This window comes from Solanum tuberosum, unplaced genomic scaffold (assembly GCF_000226075.1).
Source record: "Solanum tuberosum cultivar DM 1-3 516 R44 unplaced genomic scaffold, SolTub_3.0 scf00304, whole genome shotgun sequence".
NCBI lineage: Eukaryota > Viridiplantae > Streptophyta > Magnoliopsida > Solanales > Solanaceae > Solanum > Solanum tuberosum.
Window position 1 is genome coordinate 636187 of NW_006239227.1, and position 13126 is coordinate 649312.

General features: G+C 35.8%; 1 protein-coding gene across 1 annotated transcript; it reads left to right on the plus strand.

Moving 5' to 3' along the window:
- The first annotated feature begins 2052 nt into the window (after positions 1 to 2052).
- Positions 2053 to 13126, plus strand: LOC102583672 (dolichyl-diphosphooligosaccharide--protein glycosyltransferase subunit 2-like). Its single transcript, XM_015314530.1, has 20 exons — positions 2053 to 2162; positions 2254 to 2393; positions 4007 to 4199; positions 4303 to 4392; positions 4655 to 4717; positions 4824 to 4893; positions 5047 to 5111; positions 6763 to 6817; positions 8740 to 8867; positions 8955 to 9070; positions 9221 to 9290; positions 9656 to 9757; positions 9890 to 9979; positions 10101 to 10249; positions 11114 to 11225; positions 11304 to 11387; positions 11695 to 11775; positions 11943 to 12167; positions 12372 to 12494; positions 12905 to 13126. Exons 2-20 carry the CDS (start codon positions 2257 to 2259, stop codon positions 13019 to 13021), a joined length of 2070 nt encoding a protein of 689 aa, XP_015170016.1. The 5' UTR covers positions 2053 to 2162; positions 2254 to 2256; the 3' UTR covers positions 13022 to 13126.

Genomic DNA, 13126 nt, shown 5'->3' on the forward strand with positions numbered 1-13126 from the left:
TTCCAGCCTTAATAAAATACATATTGTCCTTTGAAAAACACACAGAACCATTCATAGGAACTAGTTTAAACAGGTACAAGTGCTTCTAAAAGTAAGAACACTATGAAAATGGACACAACTCCCACCATAAGAAATAGAGGAGTAGAAGCTGTCGGAGATCACCATCGCCTTCACTTATAAAACATCATTGAATCTTACAATCAGACTATGTCAAGTGGCATATTAAGAGTAGTTTTTTCAGTACAAACAACACGTACTTGTAGGCATCATCGGTCTACTCGAATCCACCACATAATATCAAGTAATTAATCAGAAAAACACATGCAAGTTGAAGTGATACAACCTCAACCTTTTCACGACAGCTCATACTACCAGACAACACTTTATCCCAAGTCACCTCCACCTCGTTCTGTTGCCAACTCCACCATCAAGGCAATTTCATCTTCCAATCCGATCATAACCTAACCCTTTTATGAATTTTCAAAACCATTTATTCTACTAACACCAGAATTCTCCCTATTGATTTCCTTCCAGAATTCATCCACCAACTAACTCTATTAACCGGTATGTTCTATCTCTTGTGACCCCCTGCCCTTAGCAATTTAGAGAAAAGTCTATGCCCAATAGGGGAAGACTGCGGTAAAAGGTCGTCCGTCCACTCACAAAACTCATACTTAACCACCTTAACTTAAATCCCCCCCTCCCCCATCGAATATGTCTGAGACTATCCAAAATGATAAATACAGTGTAAATTAGTGAATAAGCAAAACTCTTCGTCAACATTCGGACTTAACATCTATACGAGACATGTCCAAAAATCATAACAATCACTCATGCTTGATTCATCACACCTTTCAAGTAAATCGGACCATCAAGGATCCCTAAAACATCATCTACAACATTTAACATGCAATCCTGGTCTACAGAAGAACTACCCCAACATCTATACACTTATTCGACCACTCATGGACCAACATGTGATGAATATAATATATTTAATATATTTGGTCCACTCATGAAACTAGCACACAGAAACAATCACACATGTACCAGGTGTGGTACCCGAGCCAATCATTAGTTAATTGTACCGGCATGAACTCCAGCCAACCATTAGTTAATTGTACTAGTATGGTACCCAACTCAACTATTAGCTAATTGTACTGGCGTGGTACCTGAGCTAACCATATAGATATTCCGTACTAGATGTGGTACCCGAGCCAACCTTTAATATGTGCCAAACATGGTACCCGAGTCAACTAAGAGATATCTTGTACCAGGCGTGGTACCTGAGCAAATAAAAAATTACACATCATAATCATAGCCACAATCACAATGAATACAAATCAGACTTGTACATCAACTAAACACATTCATTGCATGCAATTGATAACAATATAACATGTCGGTTTTTGACACTCAATCTTGACCCTATACAATGTAAAGTAATATAGTATGATGTGTATGTCATATTATTGATTACAAACTTTAAAAAATATTTTAAATAAAAGGTGTACTTAAAGACATAATCCTCTCTGATAAATTATCGCCATATCACTCAGTTTATTTAATATAAAATTGTCTTTGAATAGAAATCCTAACATATTCAATTTCATCAATTTACTTATTATAAATCTAGTTGGAGACAATTCATGCAGGTCACTTTTGAAGAAGTTGGGGAATCCAGTAGTTCGCCATAACTTCCGCAACACCAATAAGATAACTGATATTTTATCTAAGCAAGGTACCTAGCTAACAAGAAGCAGACAACCCCACGTTTTATACAATCCTCCGGACTACATAAAAAAGTACTAAAAGACGATAAAAAGAGATGACCATCTAGTAAAATAGTAACACTAGCTACTTGTAATAAGTTAACCCGTTTTGATAACCTAGCTGTAGTTTCTAACTATATATATAGTAGCGAAACATTACTACCTACTATCTTGTACTTGTTTAAGAATTTAACCTCTTTAACCCAAAAAAAAAAAAATCAGTTGCCTTCTCTTTAATTAAAATTAAAATAAAATAAAAACTTAACTTTCTTTTTTTTTTGGTGAAAGAGAAGAAATTAATTTTCTTTTCTTTTTCAACTAATAAAAATTCTTCACTCGATTAAGACCATCTAGCCTCACTCTTACCAGTCCCCACTGTGGCGCAGACTCGTAAGTCTTCTTCCCCAAATTCGAATTCGTTTCGAATTTAGCTCAAATCTGTATATATATAAACGTATTTCTATTGATTTTGTTGCTGCAGAAAATGGGGAAATTTTTAGGAATTTTGATACTAGCGTTGTGTGCATTGATCTGTGAAGCTGCAATTTTCAGACCCATTTCAGATTCTCACCGATCTGCTGCGTTGGAGTTGCTTATACCCAAAGATGGATCTTTTACAAGGTTTGATTAAACCCTCACTAAACCCCCCTTGATTCTCAGCCTGCAAATTAGTGATCTTGGATGTGTTAAGTGTGTCATGTAAAAATGTTTGAATAAGGAGTTATAGTTGAAGGGTTTCTGAATTTTTGAACATTGGCTTGTTAGTTGTACAAATTTGATCATGATGATTATAAAGCTAAGATTTTTTTGTGTCTCAGATCTCATTCCCATGTTGACCTGTATGTACTCTTCCAGTTTGAGTACCATTGCCCCCCAATATGGTGATTTGATTTTTTTTTTATTAGGATTTTGCTGCTCTTGGAATATTATTTTGGGGCATTGCAAGAGCATAGCTATACTAGTTTCAGTTTTTGGGTCGTTGGTGGAGGGCAGTTGTTGGGGCTTGTTATTTGAATTGGACAAGGATAATCCTAGGAAATGATCATCCACTTACAATCTGAATAGAAGTAAATGACCCTACAACGATATCTTGTGTTTTATTTATGGATACTAATCTTCTCTTGAGAAGGTCATATAACTAAAATGACATTTATAGTGGACTATAAAATCAAATCTCCAGGGTAATTAGGATTATTGAAATAAAGTGCAGGACAATGAGATAAAACAAGAGATTCAGAATTATGAACTTCATCTTACTCTCTATTTCTTTTTAAATTGGGTGTATTATGTAGATGCATGTTCAATCCAAAGAAGAAGAGGAAAAAAGAAGAAGAATTGTGAGAATCTTCGAGTCCACGGGCTTACATATGGAAATTGTAGATATCTTAAAAAGTTGCAGTTGCACATTTCACAAGTACGAATAATTTATATATATGCAAAAAATATGTCCGAGTCCAGAAGAATTGTGAGAATATATAAGTCTGAGCAATATATATAAGTTATTGTGAGAATTGTAATTAACTGAGGAGGAATAGCTTCACAAGTCCGAATGCTAACTTGTGAACCAAGTCTAGTATTCAAGTGGAGAAGGTTAGAGGGGTGAGCGCGTTATTGACCTAGTTTCGAAGCTAGTAATAACGTATTTCTTGGTTACCAAAAAACTCAATTGAGGAGGAATAGTTGGTGTTAAGTGTCTTACATTGGTTGTGGGATGGGCTGTTTGCTTCCTCATATGGTCTTGGGAAATCCTCACCTCAGAAGCTAGCTTTGGGTGAGTTAGGCCAAGGTTCCATTTTCTTAATATGATAGCAGAGGCAGACCCGTTCATATTATTAGTTTGTCCCCCATGTTAAATTCTTCATGCTCCAAACTTCCGACCCTCATAGTGCAGAGGCTGTAAAGTGTCCTACACTAGTTGAGGGAATGAGTTCTCTCCCTATATGATCTTAAGCAATCCTCTCCTCAAAGAGCTACCTTTTGTTGAATTTGGACCAAGGTTCGTTTCCTAGACAGTTTGGTCATTGGCAATCTCGATATTTTGCTAAAAGGTATCTGTTAAACTCTTCTTGCAGCTCCTCTACAAGAAATACAAGGGTAAGAAGGAACCAATTGCAAAAACGTTTAGTTGCACTCTTTTGTGCGTTTACAAACTTATAGTCATAGCTGATATTTGTCGCGTATCTTGAAATTTCAATTGCATCTATCTAGCGGTTGATAATTTTACCTCTCTCCAGCCTTAAAGAAACATATGAGGCCTTAAGGACATTTAAGGTTCTTGGGATTGGACATCAGCTTGACATCAAGGCAAAGTCATGTAAATCAGTGGTGGATACTGCTGGGTCTCCATCTTCCACATTGAAGGACTTGTTCCAAGCATTGGAAGTAAATGGGATATTGAAGTGCGAGCTTAGCAAGGAGACTTTTGCTGTATGTTTAAGCTTACTGCTAATCTGATTTATGGTAATTCTTTTTAGTACATTATATTTACCTATATCCTCCTTTTTTCTGCGACTGCTGTGTATGTGTGAAGGGCATAGCTTCAAGACTTAAGGATTCTGTGAACACTGCCAGCTCGCTTCTCGACTACTACTATTCAATTGGTAGTTTAGTTCTTATCAAGGTAATGCAACAGGGAGAAATGTCTCATACTTTCTTTTATATTGTACCTGACTTAACTGATACACCTTCTCATGCTCTCAACCCCTTGAAAGAATGTAAACAAAACCAGATTCGTATAAGGCAAAGTTGAAGCTTCTCAGTAATATAGAGTTGGCAATATCTGTGAATTTTGTATCTGCTTGTGTTTCTGTGTGCCTCATAAGGGATTTGAATTTTGCCAAGATTGTTTTTCTGTTCTTACCTTGTCAATGTTCCCTCTGTAGGGTCAAACTTCTGAAGTTGATGTACATCTTGGAGGTGCTGATTCAGTTTTCCGTGCCATAAAGGTTTCTAACTGCACTTGCTGTTATCATTTACATGTTATTACTCAATATTTGTTTCTGTAATATTTGGTATAAGAATGCATAAGGGACGCTTGAGAACTCTTGGCAGGCTCTTAGCCAAAGTGATGGAAGATGGCGCTATAGCTCCAATAATCCCGAGTCTAGTACATTTGCTGCAGGTGATTATTTTCTCTAGAAGACAATAGTTTTGCATTATATTACAAAAACAATTGGCTATCTGTAAACATGAGTCCCTAAGGTGCCCCCTCTTCTTGCTTGATTGCTGTATCTTTTGTTATTATTTTATCCTGGTTTTGAATATTCCTTTACAGGAATTGCACTTGAGAGCCTGGCTGGTGTCATTTCATTAGCATCTTCTGAGATCGATCATTCTCTGGTGAGTGACACTTGTCCTTCCTATTGATCAATCTCCGAAAACATTAATTTGTACTTTGGTCACCGGTATTTTATGAAAAATCTTTCACTTAAGTAAGCACTAATATCCTCCTTATCACTGTAATTAAAGGCTCACATAAGCCCTGAAACTAGGTGTAGCACGGGCTGGGTGCTTTGCATTGCTTAAGGCAGCTCTGTGTAGACGTGAAGGTGCTAAGATGTGCGTTTCGGCACTATGGATATGAATCTAGAAACTTAGTAGATTAACTTATAATTTGAACTAAACATTTAAATTGTTTCAACCTGATGGCTTTGGTCCTGAGGTAAGAGAACAACGTGTGTGGGTTAGGTGCACATTGCGAGTTCATTACCATCTATTATCAAAAACATGGTATTAAAGCGGAGAAGTGGAGGGGTGGAGTAATTATCGTCCTTGATGATTTTTCGGCTGCCAAAAAGAATATTTCACTTAATTGTAGTTTTTCAGTTCTTTTGTCTATAAAATCAGTGTTTTGTTCTTCATTCTTTATTAAGTTGAGCTTATATATTTATGTGTAATGCGTATGTAATTATGTATGTGTGTATGATGCATGAATGCATGCGTGCATGTATGTAGAGTCCATCCGTATTTGCTAGAGTACCACTTCAATTGTGCTTTTCGTTAAAGCCACAACAGATTTTGGTGCAATTTGATGCATTTCTCCTTTGCAACATATATTTCATGGAAACCTCTACCATATTCATGTGCATACCTCTTTTTTTTTTCTGGATAACCTAGAAATTCCAAGGTAAATAGCAGTATAGCACAAGGTTCAAAATTCGGTGGATAATGGGACCATCCTCTACCCTTCAGCCTCCAAATACCAGACACAAATATCTAACGTGCGCCTAAACCACACCTCAGAAGCTACGCTTTATTAACTACACAGAAGTTGTGGAGGCACATGCATACCTCTTTTGAATGAGCATTTTGGTTTGAAAATACAGGATCCTGGTGGAATTCTTGCTATTGAGATTCACCTTGCAGTTCAAGTTTAGCTGTTCCTTTTACAACATAGCTGTTTATGTTTCAAGTACACTGCTCATTTTGTTTTAGTTCATTTGATGGTGTTGAGTGTGAGATTCTTTACACCTATCATTGGAGAGGTTACTGAATGTGTTATTGCATTTATTTCATTTTGCTTTCCACTATTGTGCCACTTAATGTGTGTTTAAAATGTGCCTTTTAAGTTCACATATTACAAGGTTTGGGAATATGGGGTGATTGACTGAGCTGTTGGGTGATTTTCTAAGGGGATCAATAAAATATTATAACACCTCTCATGTGATACTAATTATCTGAAGCCTTATGTTTTTTCCTGCTGTTTTTGCTAAAAAGGATAAACGTAAGAATGTTACATGTTTGAGTGGGTCGACATAAAGGAGATAAAGCAGAGACAAAGGATTGACGGTCATTTGATTTAAAACTGCATGTCTCTTATATATGTCTAGGTAGTATTGAGTTGGGTGGACCAGTATGTTAGCTTATGCACTAAAGTTGCGTTTTGCTTCATTTTGAAGTACATCATATGTCATCACTGTTTTTTTTTCTACGTGCATGCATAGGATTTTGTGAGATAACTAGTTTCAACTCTATTTCTTTGTGTTGGCAGATTAGCCTGGTGAAAAATGACATATCAAAGCTTCTAGATGGTGTTGAGAAATATGGTATCTACCTCCTTTGTTCTTTCGTATGTTCTCCTTATTCTCTTGTTCACTCTGATACTTTTTCTTTGCTTTTCTCGGTGAGATTTTCAGTAGCTTTTAGTAAATTTTGCTTGAGATTCCCTGTTCTGAGATCTGAACTTACAGGGATGTATACTGATGTGCTTGTGCTAGATAGAGTAAATGGCATTAGCTGGTTGTAATTGTTTAGGTCTGTGCTATTCATTTGGATGTACCAGATAAAACCTTCTTATCAAAGCACAACTTTTAGATACTGGAAAAAAATATAGTATTCAATTTTTTCTTGCAATAGTTTCCAGCCAAGAAAAAGAAAACATAGTCTGTAAAAATACTGTGAATGTTTCTGATTTATCGTCGGAGTAGGTGATACTGAATTACTGATGCATGTTAAAAGGGTATTATTGCTCTTTTCCATAGTTTTAATTTAGATGAAATTTGTTGTTCTTCCTATTTTATGTGGTTATTGATAGTAGTGTGGTAGAAACAAAGGATTGACCTATCAGAAAATGAAATGAAGGAATGAATATGATGTGCATGGCGTTTTTCTTGATACTGAAAGTTCAAATGAGAAGTGTTTATTAATGGATGCTGTAAGTTAAAACAATGTGAACCATGCTTATGTCCCTCATCTGATAATGTATGTTACTTTAGGTGCGGGCCAAGAAAAGAAAGAAAGCATAAAGTCAATAAAAAAATATTGTGAGTTGTGGTTGGAGTAGGATATATTGATGTATGTTAAGGTATTATCTCTCTTGTCTGTACCATTAATCAAGAAATAAATTAAATTCTTGCTTTTGTGTATTACTCCTCCGATTGTCCTATTTTGACTTGGCACAACGTTTAAGAAAGTAAAGAAGACTTTTGAATCTTATAGTCTTAAATTAAATTAGAGATATGTCAAATGTATCAAAATGCTCTTTAATCTTGTAGTCTTAAATATGCCATGTGGAAAGTTGGAATTAAAGAGTTGTGAAAAAAAGGAAAGAGACATTCTTTTTGAAATGGACTAATAAGGAAAGTAGGACAAACAAATTGAAATGGATGGAATATTAATTTTTGTCGGGATAGGTTTTTGATTGCCTTTTTTCTTGATATGAAAATTTCAGGTGAAGTGTTTATTAGTGAATGCTGCAACTTGCAAGTTATAACAAAGTGAAATGTTTGGTGTCCTTATGTTTCCTCGTTTCAATATGATGAATGTGTTTATGCTTAGGAAATGATCTTCGATTTAGAGGTACCTCACCTATTTCTGAGGTGAATGTTCCTTGCATATTTATGAGAGATTTATGTAGAGGTGAATGTCCTTGATTTTTCACTAGGGAAATTTTATTTACTATTCCATAAAAAGCTGAGTCTACATTTCACTCAATCAATTGATGCAAGAAGGGCGAAGGCTGGATCTCGGTGATACCTACTTAATCTAGAGAAATACATGATTCATAAATGTATAATCATGTGATTGACTCAAAAATTGTTGTGGTTGATGAGCTAGTCGAGAAAGAGGTAAGGAAAGGGGGGCCAGAAGCCAAGCATGTTTACTGGGATGGTCTAACTGACAAAAGTAAAAATAATTCCTGTTGTTAAATATATCTGATGCTAGTTGATTGAGAAGCTCTGATGTGCTTGGTCTTTGGCACATTCACTAGATGTTACTTGTGTCTTCTATAAAAAAAATTTGAGAAGGTAACATTTATTGTATAACTATTTTCTGCAGCATAAAAACTGCAGCTATCCATAATTACAAGGGATGTCTTTTGTAGTTTTCCATAGAAGATGATATTGAAGTAGTTCATGAATCAATTTGATACCGTTCTAGCTTATTTGGAGCTGATGCTGCAGTTTGTCTAGTCATGCTGGGGAACTCAACTCAACATCATTCTAAAACATTTGTTGTCATGTTACAGATGATGGCGCCTATTACTTTGATGAAAAGCTTGTTGATGCTCATGGACATCAGAGTCCCCTATCAGCTTCATCAGCGGTGGTGCGTGGTATCACAGCATTTGCCACAGCATCTGATGAAGATTTAAATGTACGGTAGTGTAATAGTTGATCCTTTCATTTTTTTTTCCAACTATCATATGCACGCTTTATAATAATTTTCCTCTATTATATGCAGCTGCCAGGTGACAAAATTTTAGGTTTAGCAAGGTTTTTCCTCAGTGTTGGAATTCCTGGAAATGCAGAAGACTTGTTTTATCAACTCAATGCATTGGCTTCCTTAGAAAACAATCGGTGGGCCTGGCTATGATTTACTCTGTTTTCCCTTTTCCCAAATTCAATAACTCAGGGAATTTGTTTGTAGTAAATTTCAGATGAAGCACCTTCCTTATCAGTTAGCAGCATTCTTTACTTATATATGATAAGAACTTATTTTCAATACAGGGTCTCCATTCCATTGATTTTGTCGCTCCCAACTGCTGTGCTTTCATTGACTAAGAAAGACCAGCTTAAGGTGCATCGTGTTAATCCCTTTTTTCCTTAAGTTTTGATTAGATGGTATTGCTTAGTTTCCTTCATACATGTTTATTCTAACCACTCATTTGGATTTAAGTCTCATTCATGTTATTTGCTTGTTTATTTTTGTTTCTTTAGTGATACTGTACATTAAAACAGGAATAATGGCTTGAAAGACTGGTTTAGAGTAAAATAAAATGATGGCTTCAAAGGGGGTTTCTCACTAGAAGATTTAGCTGGCCTTAATTTACATGTGCAAGTGCAATCAGCATTATTGCTTGCACATAGAATTTGGTTGTCTTGGTTTTTTTAAGTGCTCACCACTAGATTTCAGTTGTTGACATTTACCATTCTTAAAATTAGGTGAATGTAAATACTGTTTTGGGCTCTGCTGTACCTTCTCTGTCTGTGAAACTCAAGCAGATCTTCAGCTCTGGTTCAAAAGATGCTTCAATCATTGATCAGGTGCGTAGGGTTTTTGTTTGTTATATAATCCAGCTGATGGATATCTAGTAGGAGTTAAAATAATTTGATTAAAATAGTGTAAATGTCTTTGCTCTAATTGAACTTTAATTTGTTCAAATTTGTGCTCTGCAGGATCTCAAATTTGACCCTGAAAATGCTGTGTATTTCTTGGATGCTTTGCCAGAAAACATTGATGTTGGCAGTTACATTTTTTCTTTGGAGGTATGGCCTAGTTCTCTTTTCCTTATGAAAGTCTTCCCATTCTCCATCCCTTGGAATCTCTCATACCTTTAAGTTGATACTTATTTGATCTCCTATCTTTCTTTTCTGGATGATCTTCTAGATTGTCCTTGACAGTCCAGAGGATAAAAAGATCTATGCCACTGGAGGACGAACAAAAGTACCCATATATGTGACGGGATTTATCAAAGTTGACCATGCAGATGTTGCTGTTCTTGACAGTGATCTTGGTAATGTGGAAACTCAAAAGAGGTATGGGATTTTCTGCTCTTCTTTTACTCTACTTTTGGCACATATATACTCTAAAGACTGATTTTCTGTTTTAATCTTTGACTATTTATTTGGTCTTTTGTCTTCATTTTCTAATCCTTTGTATTGATGATTACTGTTGACTTGTTCCCTGTTATGACAAATGCAAATATCATACCTCAATTATGAAAACATATAACACTAATAAATTCCCTTACTGTTTTGACATTTAAGCATTTCATTTAGAAGAAAAATATTAAGCTAGCTCTAGATTCTTTCTACATGCTGTATCACATTGCCATTAATTAAATTTGAAGAACTGGCCACTTTTTCTTAATGATGGTGGTATTTGGTCTTTAGCTTGCTTGCATCTCAATTAATCCACCAGGTCGCTTGCTACAGCCCACAAGCATAGGTGTTGGGTAGTACCACCCCTTGAGGTTAAATAGCTTGGTTGAAGTTCTTTTTTGATAGAGATGTTCTCTTGATGGTTTTCCTTTTTGATAGAGATGATCAGTTTTGACTCTGTTTACATTGCATTCCTATCTACCTATTTAGAATTTTAACACTCAATCACTCAATGAAACTTAGAAGCTGATTTAGATTCAATTAGTTCATACAGTTTACCTTTATATAGCTTCCATCGCATTACGATTTCCTCGATTTTACGGAAAGTGTTATTTTTTCACTTCATCTAATTATTATTATCATTTGAGTACTGTCTTATTAACTTATTTTTCATACTGTTTTTTTATATCATCATATGGACAATTCTATGCCTTCTGATACAAATTGAAAATTGTGCAACTTGTTTTGTGCCTTCACCACAACGATAGTTATCCTTATCCATGTGTGTTTTCCATACAGATTTGATTTGGCTGGGGAGAGCACACTCTCTCTCTCAGCAAACCATCTTCAAAAGCTACGGTTGTCATTCCAATTAACTTCTCCTCTTGGGAATGCTTTTAAGCCACATCAGGTTGAAAACTCATCTTGTCCTTTTAGTGTATTGTCTTCTGTAATAGAACATTGGTGGACTTACTGTTCTCCTGTGCAGGCTTTCCTCAAGTTGAGACATGAGAGCAAAGTGGAACACATCTTTGTAGTGGAAAATTCTGGAAAAAATTTTGAAATAATACTAGTTAAGTTTTCTTAATCGTTTTCTCTATATCTCTACCTCCTGTTAACATAGAGTGCACTATGGACATTTTCGTAAATTTAGCACATGCCTGTTTATTTGTTCTTCTTAGAGTTATTCCAACCATTACCATATTTACGCTCTCAGTTGATGGGGTTGGTGATCTGCAATAAGTTCTTATGCGGGAAACATCCATAATTTCCTAGCCTCAAGTTCCAACCCAATTAAAAGCATCACTAAAATTCTCCAATACCAACAATGATGAGAAGAGCTAACCCTGCTGTATTGTAAATGCATTTCTGTTTTGTAGGATTTTCTTGGACTAGTTGAGAAGTTTTTCTATCTATCAGGTAGATATGACATCCAACTTACAGTTGGGGATGCTGTCATGGTAAGTTTCTATTTTTTAGCTCCATAAATGTTCTATATATTGTGTCACATTTTGGTCAATTTTTAAGCAGAACAGCAGTAAATAAATTTCTTCTTATGACAACTGGCTTCGAATTTTGATCTGGAAGCATTTGAGTTGTATTTTAAGCAGATCAATTTTTCCTCCAGGAAAACTCGTTCTTCCTACAACTTGGTTCGATTGAATTAGATCTGCCAGAGCCTCCAGAAAAGGCAGCTCGTCCTCCTCCACAACCTATTGATTCTACCTCAAGATTTGGGCCCAAGGCAGAAATATCTCACATATTCAGAGCTCCAGAGAAAAGACCTCCTAAGGAGCTTTCTCTCATCTTTCTGGCCCTTGTTCTCTTGCCATTCATTGGATTTTTGGTCGGGGTATGCTCTTGAATTCTTCTTTTAATTAGTTGATGTGAACATTTGAGTATTCTCCCTTATCAAAAGAGACAATAGCCAAGTATATGTTTGGTTCTTCTCCCAATTATTTGCTTCTTGCCTTGAATTTAATGTGGAGCTTTGTTCTTGTCTTTCCTATAATACTTTTGTTGTGATTATTATTTTGTTTTTTGCATGTCTCAACAGCTTTTGAGGCTGCAAGTGAACCTGAAGAACTTCCCAAAAGCATCAGTACCTGCTATATTTGCCATTCTTTTCCACCTTGGCATAGCAGCTGTCTTGACACTCTATCTACTATTTTGGTTGAAGGTCCGTCCATGCTTTCTCTAATCTCTGGTTGTCCTTTATATGAAATTGCTCAACTTTCTGTTTTGCAGCATTTCTATTACTTCCGTTCTAATTAAGGTAACAACATGAGGAGATGGAGAAAGAAATTAGTTCAACTTCCCTGTCCTTTTCCTCCCATTCCTTGAAAAAAACACTGGTGTTTCAGTGCTGGAAAGTTAAAAGCACAAAATTTAATGACTATACATCAACAAGGTTTTAGAATGTCTTGTTTCCTATTGACCATAATGAACTTTGACATCTGTCAACAATAAAATACTCTCTAATGTGTTCGCCAATGCTCTAAGTGAAGCCTAATTTAACTTGTCTTGTATATTTGTCGAGCATGTTTATGTTTGCTAATTTTACATGTGTATTTGCCTCTTTACGTGCAGCTGAATCTATTCACAACACTCAAAGCACTTGGATTTTTGGGGCTCTTCTTGATGTTCGTTGGACACAGAACCCTTTCATATCTAGCATCATCATCTGCCAAGTTGAAATCAGCCTAATTTAGACAGATTGCTTTTAATTATAGATGTGAGGAAGCCTTGAATAGAAAAGAGAGTTGGATAATCCAATTTTGTTGTACGACAAAGCACATGCGTATTTAGTAT

What these genes read in the sequence shown, in the direction of transcription:
- LOC102583672 (XM_015314530.1), top strand. Translation starts at nt 2,257, where the DNA reads ATGGGGAAATTTTTAGGAATTTTGATACTAGCGTTGTGTGCATTGATC. An exon ending in CAGTTTTCCGTGCCATAAAG is followed by an intron (nt 4,718 to 4,823) that starts GTTTCTAACTGC and finishes AACTCTTGGCAG; the next exon opens with GCTCTTAGCCAAAGTGATGG. An exon ending in ATGCTTCAATCATTGATCAG is followed by an intron (nt 9,758 to 9,889) that starts GTGCGTAGGGTT and finishes TGTGCTCTGCAG; the next exon opens with GATCTCAAATTTGACCCTGA.